The 10,157-nt window shown below is 41.3% G+C and overlaps 1 protein-coding gene across 2 annotated transcripts; it reads left to right on the top strand.

Annotated features, from left to right (window-relative positions):
• Positions 1 to 1,811: 1,811 nt before the first annotated feature.
• LOC126391059 (dnaJ homolog subfamily A member 3, mitochondrial-like) lies at positions 1,812 to 9,700 on the top strand. 2 transcript variants are annotated; one of them, XM_050045656.1, is made up of 12 exons: positions 1,812 to 2,031; positions 3,797 to 3,933; positions 4,116 to 4,199; positions 4,314 to 4,526; positions 4,629 to 4,781; positions 4,973 to 5,120; positions 5,296 to 5,360; positions 5,446 to 5,574; positions 6,500 to 6,615; positions 7,044 to 7,138; positions 7,277 to 7,415; positions 7,917 to 9,700. In XM_050045656.1, exons 1-11 carry the CDS (start codon positions 1,827 to 1,829, stop codon positions 7,399 to 7,401), a joined length of 1,470 nt encoding a protein of 489 aa, XP_049901613.1. In that variant the 5' UTR covers positions 1,812 to 1,826; the 3' UTR covers positions 7,402 to 7,415; positions 7,917 to 9,700. The 2 variants fall into 2 exon arrangements, with proteins under 2 accessions (XP_049901613.1, XP_049901614.1); XM_050045657.1 differs by lacking the exon at positions 7,277 to 7,415.
• Positions 9,701 to 10,157: the final 457 nt, after the last annotated feature.

Consider the following 10,157-nt stretch of genomic DNA (forward strand, 5'->3'; position numbering starts at 1 on the left):
ATAGACACTGCAGTGTCTGTCATTCACAGCTCTGTGACGCCATCTGCTGTCTGTGTAGGTGATAGCAACAGAACAACAGCATTTAAATCTGATTTACAATATAATTACATTTCAATCAAATTATTCTCCAAACACATTTCATGAGGATGAATGTAATCCATGGATGGATTACTGAATGGGCTGATTGGGGTCCAAAATGTCAGAGAGCCCCTGGTCTCTACCTGCAAAATGTCACTCAAATTGATAAATACTACATGCTTAAGTTAATAATGGGTCACTAACTGTTCTGTCCATGAACTCTGACAGTTATTTCTGAGCTGAATTTAATCTATGTTTGGACGTGGCTGTTTGGAGAAATTTGCCTTCAGGGCTTTTAAACCAGATAACCCTGAAGTTTTTGTTGAACAAAGGATCAGGGTTTGGGTTAAAATGAAAAGATTTCCCTCAGAAAGGTCTCTCTGGCAGAAAGCCCTGAAGGTTAACTTATCCCATGTGTTGTTTTAGGTGTGTTAGTGAAGTGAGTTTAAAGTAAACGTTATTGCACTTAAGTGGTTACAATTAGTTGCATTATTTATGTGTTTTTATCTTTTATGGCCAAAAGCAGAGAGGAAACGCGTGGCAGCTTCTTCTGTAACCGATTGTGTTATGTGGGCATATAATATCATCTTGTATTGATCGCAGGCCCCTAAATTACATCAAATTGAAATCCGATTGTGACAGACTTTTTAATATCAGCAAATATTGCATCGTTGTCCACAGAATTGATATAATATTGCATTGTGATGAGACTGGTGATTTACACCCCTACTACTGACCAGGAAGAGACTCAAAAAGCTGCAAAGAGACACAAAATGACCCTAACGACACAAATATATATGGATGTGTGTGTGTGTGTGTGTGTGTGTGTGTGTGTGTGTGTGTGTGTGTGTGTGTGTAAGTACGAATTTGTATGTATGCATATACATGTATGAGATGTTCATGAATTAATTGATGAGTAGCTGAAAATGGGTAAAGAAAAACAAGTAGGCTAATACTTCCTCAAACTCCTTTTCCAACATTATGTTGTTAATTAGAATCTAATCATTGAGTTTGTTGTGTAGGTTATCATCCATTTCAATTATTGTTATCTTGTTTTTAGCTTTTTTGTTGTGTTTGTTTCACATGTTCGAAATAAATATCAATCATCAATCAAAATTATCTCAAAGAGTTACAAATCAAATCAAGTTTTTTTTATATAGCACACTGAAAAACAACCACAGCTGACCAAACACACAAATATATAGCAATATAACATGTACGCAAATATAAAACTGCATAACACTGATAAGAACAATTACATATGAAATATTAAAACCACTAAGAACAACCAAAGGCCACTGAAAACATGTAGGCCCTAAGATTTGTCTCAAAAGTGTCAGTGGAGGGGAGCATTTGATTGGTGGGAAGGCTATTCCAGAGCTCTGGAGCAGCTCCTGCAAAGGAATGATCAACATCAACGACATCAACAACAACAACATAAAGTCTGTGTGTCTTGCTCCAGTGTAGTAGAGGTGGTGGTGTCTTTTCCACGTCTGTGCCCAGGGCCCCATTGTCTCATAATGCGCCAAGAAGTGTTTTATTTTGTTTATATTTCAGATCATGCCTAATACCATTGTTAAATATGGAGACCATGTAAATACATTCTTTGGTAAAACAAAAATACACTTAAATATTTAAAGAAAGTACTTTACTAACAACTACCATTTACTGTATTGATTTGGTCAACTTCAACAACCTGCACATGCGCAGACTGCCGCAGATCCGCTGACACCGGTAGTGACGTGAAAATGGCGTCCTCCGCTGCCCGGCTGGCAGCACGTTGGCTATCAGCATCCGTTTCTTCTGGACACCACAGCGGCCGGTTTCTGACCGTCTCCTCCAGACATGCAGGACTCTGTTCAGGGACGGTGCTGCCGTCACACCGGGCAGGGTCAGCGGTTAGCACGAGCTCCTGGACACACGGGAATGTCGTGACATTGAGAGGACTGACAGGTGAGATGCTAACTGTTAGCATAACATCAGAGTCTTACATATGGTGTCCTACAGCAGCAGTCCTCTGTCACTGTGCTCTGCGCTAACAGTCTGTTTAAATGTGCACAGCCTCGTCGTCTCAGGCGTTGTGATGTGTAGTGTTACAGTGTACAGCCAGCTACAGGCTAGCTTAGTCATTTAAGGCTAGTTAGCATTGGTACAAGTATGATGTAACTGCTCTCTGGTAGTGAAAGACAGTATAATGACCCGCTCTGTCCAAGCTGTCACACCCCCATCGTGTCTGCATCATATTATCAGTGGTGTCAGAAGTATTTACAACTTTTACAGTACTTAAATAAGTATGTCATCAATAATACCGTGTTTAAATACTCAGGCACAAGTTAGAGTCCTGCACTTAAAGTCTTTCTGAAGTAGAAATACAAAAGTATTGGCAAAAGGTTCTCATTATTTGATGCATTCATGTGCACATCACTTTAATGATGCAGCTGGTAAACCTGGAGCTAATTTTGATAACTGCTGGGTGGTTAAATCTATAACAATATATCATAAAATATTGGATTATATTTTGGATAAATCTAAATCTACAAAGTTACAAGTAACTAAAGTAGGGATGCACAGTAATATTGGCTTTAAAATGAACTCTGAGAATTGGCCAACATGTTTTTACTTATTTTGCATAATGAATAAATATTACATACATTGAAAAGCATTCTATTTCATGTCTCTATCTGCTGGTGGACCATCACCATAAGAGTATGCATGTATAATATGATGTTAATTCTACTACAGAAGAGACTTGATCACTAAAAGTAGGTGGGAAATAAGCGGACACATTGATATCAGTATTGGCTATCTGCCAAATAAGTTGTTACATATTGGCATATCAAATCCAATATCATGCATCCCTAACTAAAGCTATCAAATGACTAAAAAGTACAATATGTCTGTGCTCCAAAAGGTATTTAAGCACAAGTATATGGTTGCATAAAATTAAAATACTCAAGTAAAGTACAAGTACTGCACAACTGTACTTAGGTACAGTAATTTAATAAATGTACTTAGTTACAGTCAAGTTTATTGTCATATGCACAGAAAAAAATAACCCAGCGTTTTACACCATATAATGACATTTTTAATTGCCAGTCTCCCTTTACACAAAACAATATTAAAATTAGAAATAAAGTTAGATTTTAAGAAAAATACATGAATAAGCAGAAACAAAAATCCGCTTTTCCACTATTCTACTACTTTATTTGTCTTTTCGTGGTCATGTTGTTACTGCAGGGCAATAAACAGACTATATTCAACACAGAGTCAATTTTTGAATGTACTACAGTATTGTAGGACTTTTAAATAGAGTCGTATTCAAATGTGGTAAATTATTAAAATAATTGATCCATTTAATGTGCTGTAAAAACACCTCAGTGATCCTGCATTGGGTACACAGCATGGTACACTGGTGCGGTGCAAACGCATTCTTTGTGAAGAGTGTTCTAGTTAATACCTACAGTGTCTTATGACAGCAGTACAGTCAGGAACTCTGCTCTAATTTATGTTTCTTGCTGTCATAAATCATGTGCTGGTGGCCTGAATGCAGTAATTTTGGACCTTGTTGATGGTTAACAGCTGACTTCTTAGTGCTTTTTCTTGGGGCTGTGCACAAATAAACTTCCCCATCATTGAATATTGCTGATATCTCATCAGCATCTGAATGTCCAGTGGTCCTCCTGATCAAATAGTCCTTTTTGGATCTTTTTCTCTGCAGGCTCGAGATGTCCCCATGGCATCTCCTGTCATTCTTTTCACACCAGCAGCAGGTCGACTAACAAGCAGGACTTCTATGAAGTCTTGGGTGTCTCTCGCACTGCGACACAGAAGGACATCAAGAAGGCTTACTACCAGGTCAGAGAAACACCTTGCTTTTTCACACTGTTGCTGTACACTGCACTGAAGTTTCTTTGTAGTGTCCTATTGCAAATTGTGAACATAATCTTCAGGGTTGTGATGCCTTTGAATGTCAGGAAATCTTTATAAAGAGGTTTTAACGTGATGCGCTGTCATTCCCTGCCCTCATCTTTCTCCAGTTGGCAAAGAAGTACCACCCTGACACCAACCCAGATGACCCAGGGGCCAAAGAGAAGTTTGCAAAGCTGGCTGAAGCCTATGAGGTACAAAACCAACTCCACTAAAGTATCAGAGATAATTTAGTTCCTTCTCCAGTTATGTGCTTGTATGTGAACGTGATGGGCAGCATCATCAAATTATGCTGTTTTTGTGTGAAGGTGCTGAGTGACGAAGTGAAGAGGAAGCAGTATGACACATACGGAGCGGCGGGCTTTGACCCAGGCCGTGCTGGGGCAGCAGGCCAGCAGCAGTACTACAGGGCCGGGGGGACCACGATAGACCCCGAGGAGCTCTTCAGGAAGATCTTTGGAGAGTTTACAGGAGGAATGGGCTTTGGAGACATCCACAACATGTTTGAACAAAGGCCTGAGGTCAGAACTGCCAGCACTGTAGCATCAACATGTTTTCATTAAATTATTATTTTACACAAAGGTTTTTTATTTTGCTATTTATTTCTTGTTGTCTTTCCGCAGTTTGTGATGGAGCTTACGTTTGCAGAGGCAGCAAAGGGCGCAAATAAGGACCTGACTGTGAACATTGATGACACGTGCCCGAGGTGTGATGGACAGGGCAATGAGCCGGGAACCAAAGTGCTTCACTGTCACTACTGCAACGGCACCGGCATGGTGAGTTTCAGACCAACAGGTTGCAGCAGGATCATCAGCAGGGCCCTTAAACTTGTAGAGCCACTGTCAAGCTCTTCAGGTTCTCATTTTCCATCAGTTGGTTTAATTTCCTCTCAGGATTTCCCCACACTGCTCCACCGTGTACAGTCAGCCACTATACATCATATCACTGTCTGTGTCGCCCCCTGCAGGAGACATTGAACACGGGTCCTTTCATGATGCGCTCTGCCTGTCGACGCTGCGGTGGGAAGGGATCAATCATAAACACGCACTGCGCTCTGTGCCGAGGTACAGGACAGACGAAGAAGAGGCAGACGGTCACTGTGCCAGTACCTGCTGGTAGGTTTCAAATCTCGAAAAGAACAGTGAACAGATTCTCAATATATCTAATTTTGTGCCACATTGTGAGTCTGTGTAAACCTGCTTTCACTGCTGTTGACTATGATTTGGAAATGTGGTCAATTTTGACGTATACATCTTGTCAAAAATCATATATTTTGTGGTTTTCTCACAGGAGTGGAAAATGGTCAGACAGTCCGCATGCCAGTAGGAACAAGAGAAATCCTCATTACATTCAGGGTGAGTATTGTTTGTTTTTGAAGCATTAATTAGTCATTGATTGTGTTGGATTTTAATGTGTTACATCTGAAATGTCCCGGTGCAGGTCCAGAGAAGCCCGGTGTTCAGGCGCAATGGAGTAGACATCCACTCAGATGTGTTCATCTCTGTAGCTCAGGCCATCCTGGGGGGCACAGCCACCGCACAGGGCCTCTATCAGACCATCAGTATAGTGGTGAGTAGGAAGGAACGGTACAAGTGTGGATGATATACAGCTAATGGGGGGTGTCGGGCGGTTGGAGATCAGACCTTGGTGCAATCCTGTTGTCTTCTTCCCAAACTGTGAAAGACTTCCACGCTGTGACATGTTTTACCATCTAGACAGTGTGCTGCATTTGTTAGGTCCTTCTTCTCTGAGTTTATTGGCGGCTCGCAAACCAAGTTTAAAGGTACATGTACAGCTACCCACTGTGTCGGGTGTGTAGGTGCTGCCTTTGTTCAGTGAAGTCAATGAAAGCAGTCTAGCTTCATATCTGCGCTATTTATCGGCTATAATTTTAATTATTGGAATAATGCATAATGATGTGCAAATATTGCCCAATAATTTATCGGCCTGATATATATTGTCAGTCCCTAGTTTGCGCAGGTAGGTAAACCATGAGTGTAACAGTGAATGTTCAGTGTGAGCTACAGTTTGTCAGAACTATCAGACCAGGGAAGCTTTTTCAGTAGCGCATAAAGAAAAAGGCTTTTCTTTCTTTGCTTCATCTGATCAGCCGTTACAGAGACGACCAATCAAACCTCTGGAACAAACACCAGCCAGTAACAGTCAATGGCTTATTGATTGGAGAACCCTGATCGGGGGGTGTTTGATTTATAATCCCTGCTGGAACACTTTAAAGTGGAGACAGCGAGATAACAACGTATTTGGAGATTTTTATATAGCAGTGTCACAGCCCCGCTGCGAAATGCATAAAGGGGAAACACTGCTAAGTAAATGTAATCAAGTCCTGTACTTAACTGCAATTTGGAAGCACTGGCACGTCCATTTATCATCCTACCAGGCACTTCTTAGTCTCCAAATACATTTCCTTACACGGAGTTTCAGTAGAGCAGATTTCTGTTGTTTGTTCTCGTTTCAAAGTCGTCTGTGTTTTCAGATTCCTGCCAGTTGCCAGTCTGATCAGGTGATCCGGCTGCAGGGGAAAGGCATTCGGAGGATGAACAGCTACAGCTACGGAGATCACTACGTTCACATCAAGATCAGAGTGCCAAAGTAAGACCCACATAGTTGTGCTATAAATGTGTCAGACTACTTGTTTTGGCAAATCATGACAAAACATTATGATTTTTAGATTCAGTTATTGCAGCAACAAGATAACAGCTGCAATAACCAAAAGACTCTTAGCCTTATAAATCAAAACTATGATTTATTTATGGAAGATTTTAAAATATATTCCACATTGAATTATCACAAAATGTGTATGACTTCATCTGCAGGACATCTCGAATTTCCATGTTATGTAATTTTGCAGTCCTCAAAGTATCTCTGGTCTGTCTTCATACTTTCATCTCCTTTTATGTCTCCTTTTTTTCTTTAACTTCTATGTTATGTTTTTCTTATTTTTTACTTTGTATATTTTTCTCTTGCTAGTAGATGAAAACCTCAGTCTGTATAATTTAATTCTGTTTCTGTTCCTGCAGAAAGTTGACTCGTAGGCAGCGCTCCCTGTTGCTGAGTTACGCTGAAGACGAAGCAGATGTTCAGGGGACGGTCAACGGTGTCGAGCCCTCTACAGGTCAGTGTTAGAGCTCAACTCCACTGTTCAATAAAAGCATCACTCCAGTCTAGTGTGCAGAGAGAGCCGTAGACGCAGATAGGCAGTCAGGTTCTGTGTGCTGCAGGTTGAGCTGATGCAGTGTGTGTTTGTGTCCAGGAGGGGGCAGCAGCACCTCACATTCTGGTGTGAAGTCGACCAGCTCAGAGGAGGGACAGGACAAGCAGCCGCAGCAGAAGGAAGAGGGAGGCTTCTTCTCTAAGCTAAAGAAAATGTTTAGCTGACACTCAGGCTGCAGGTGGGAGCTTCAAACAGTAACTGAACCTCTGACATCCTCCCTGACACACTGAAACGTAACATTGTAAAAATGGCAAATCCAGTGTACCATTTCTGCAGTTACCATCTCCAATCAAGTCAAATTATTTATACAGAATATTTAGACAGTGTTCATGGGGCTCTATATCCCTAAATTTGACTATTGTAGGCCAGAAACACACTTTAAAAATGACAGGATTTGGTGTTTCTTCACCGAAATTGTATTCCTAACATTGAAGGAAAGGCTTTGAAATAGCCAAAACATGCATTTCAGAAGTTCAAGTGATGTAGAAAATGTAGAAAAACAAAAATTCAACAGACGTCTTTGGTGGATATATACGTTTTTTAGGGCAGGTGAGGTTGCAAAGGGAGACTTATGACTCTTGATCTGAGTATTTTTAAAGTCCTGGCAGTGGCCCCGTCTCCTTATGAGAATCAGCTCCAGCTCTGTGGCAGACTGTAACTTGCTTTCCTGCCTCTCCAGGTAAAGAACGACGGTAAACATGGAAAAAGAAGAAAGGAAATCCACCGACTGGGCCTCCATGCTGTCTGCTCCTGCTTTGGGGATTGAGCAAGGAGGAGGAAGAAGAGAGGCAGAGTGGTATTTGTGTTGACACAGTCACACATTGTTGAAGCTGCGGTTGGCAAACAGGCCACGCAGACGCCAGGTCCACCCACACACCCACTGGCCCGTCACCACAGACAGGTGCTGAGCTGAGAAACTTAAGAAGTTGCTGGAAGAGAAACAAGATGGCGACTACAGAGGACTATTGTGGTACAACTCTCATCCCTGCGTACTTTGAAACTGCACTGCTCGTTGAGTCACAAAGTGCTCTGCAGACAGTAACTCTCTGTTTAATAAAACCAAGTATGATGAGGCAGACAGGAATTAAATGTCAGCTTGAAAAATACTTAGAAGAGAGGATGACCACCCACTACACTCATTTTACTTTATTATACAACCAACATGTCAAATACACTTTTCCAAGGCACGGTCTAAATGTTGGTGAGCCTGCTATGCAATCACCCTCTCATCTATGTAGGACACTGTTGATGAGCACTAATTTTTAAGGAATACTTCACCTTCCCAAATGACCACTTGTATATCAATTAATTGTACTGTGTTAAGTGGAATTTGTCAAGAAATCTTAGTTAATACTCAGATGTCTCCGGTGAACGAAGAATCCAAAAATTGAGAGAATGCTTGATGAATTAAAAAAAGGAGACACAAAACTAGTGCATATAATCCAAGTCTTAATCAAGCTTTTTTTCCACAGTAATTAGTATGTAGCTCCTAAAATGTTGAGGCAGATGGTACTTGCTGTAGCTCTGGTTGAGGGTGAGAGGCTGCCAGCACATAGTTTGTTGGGCACAGGGAAACAGAGATCTGTGTGGGTACATGAGTCCCTAAAAAAGAAGGTTGATCATGGGGAGTACCACCAGCTGGTCCAGGAGCTTCTCCTCCATGACGGCCTTTTCCAGGCATATGTTAGGATGACTCTGGGGCAGTTTAATAACATGTTGTCCATCGTCGGGCCATATAGCTCTGGGTATCCAACAAAAACGCCAGGCGCCTAGAAACGTGAGTAAAAAGCTTAATTCTTATTACAAACGATTACAAAAAGCTGCCTCCAGCTGCTGAAACGCTTTCTGTGTGATCAGGGCCTGAGGCAGTGGTAGACCAGCAGCTCCTGTTCTCAGTGAGGTAAAATTACTGTCAGTGGAGTCTGGCTTTGAAGAGAGTATAGGTAAGTTTCACTTGTAGTTCAGCTCCCCGATGTAAAGAGCTGTCTGTTTTGGAAGCACTGAGTATGCGACTGGATACATGACACTTGGATTAAACTATATGTGTTGTGTGAGAGTTTGAAAACACATGTTTTCATATAATTTTTGGATTCTTCGTTCACCTGAGGCATGTGAGAAAAGCAGTTTTCTCCGTAACCTCAATGTAATATAGGGAGAATAATTGATATACAAATGATTATTTAAGGGGGGAGGTATTCCTTTAGTGTGCAGTCGCTACACAACTCAGTAAAAATAATTTTGTTTTTAAAAAAAATCCTGGGACTCTCTGGATATTAAAACTTTCAAAGGCCATGAAACATCCAGTCCTGTGAAATGCATTGGGAGAATATTCTCATATTGTAGAAATAAATAAATAAAAAACTGGTTAAGAAAAGGAAGTCGTGATTGTCTCAGTCAGACATAGATATGTTCGGTATGATTTGTTGAAAAAAGCTGTGTTATTTAATAAAATGCTAAAACATTCTTTCACTTGGAGTCTTTTATTTTAGGCATTAGCTTTAACATTTATATGTTAATACTGAAAGTCAACAGTAGATGGCGTTGTGAATAACGTCATGACTTACCCTTCAGTGCTGCTCCAAAGCTGCACAACTCTGCTCCACACTCACATACTCACCCTCCGGCTGTTTGGTGTGTCCAGCCACCCACTTCATCACCGTGTGCAGCGTCTGAACAGAAGCTTTTGTGAGGGTCGCTTAGAACCATCGCTTCAGACGGGGGTTTTCCAACTGAGCTCAGATTCAAAGTGGTCAGTCCTTCCAAACAAGACTTGTGGTGCTCTCAGGGGAGAGTTTGGACTTCTATGAAGTCACAGGAACATGTGGAACAGGCCGGTGGCTGTGTTTTACATACAGCACATTCCTGCAGTATATTCTCTGTGCTCCTTAACGTGGTTTCTGAATAAAATGTGATGTCGTAG

The sequence above is a fragment of the Epinephelus moara genome, chromosome 5 (genome assembly GCF_006386435.1).
Source record: "Epinephelus moara isolate mb chromosome 5, YSFRI_EMoa_1.0, whole genome shotgun sequence".
In the NCBI taxonomy this organism is placed as follows: Eukaryota; Metazoa; Chordata; class Actinopteri; order Perciformes; family Serranidae; genus Epinephelus; species Epinephelus moara.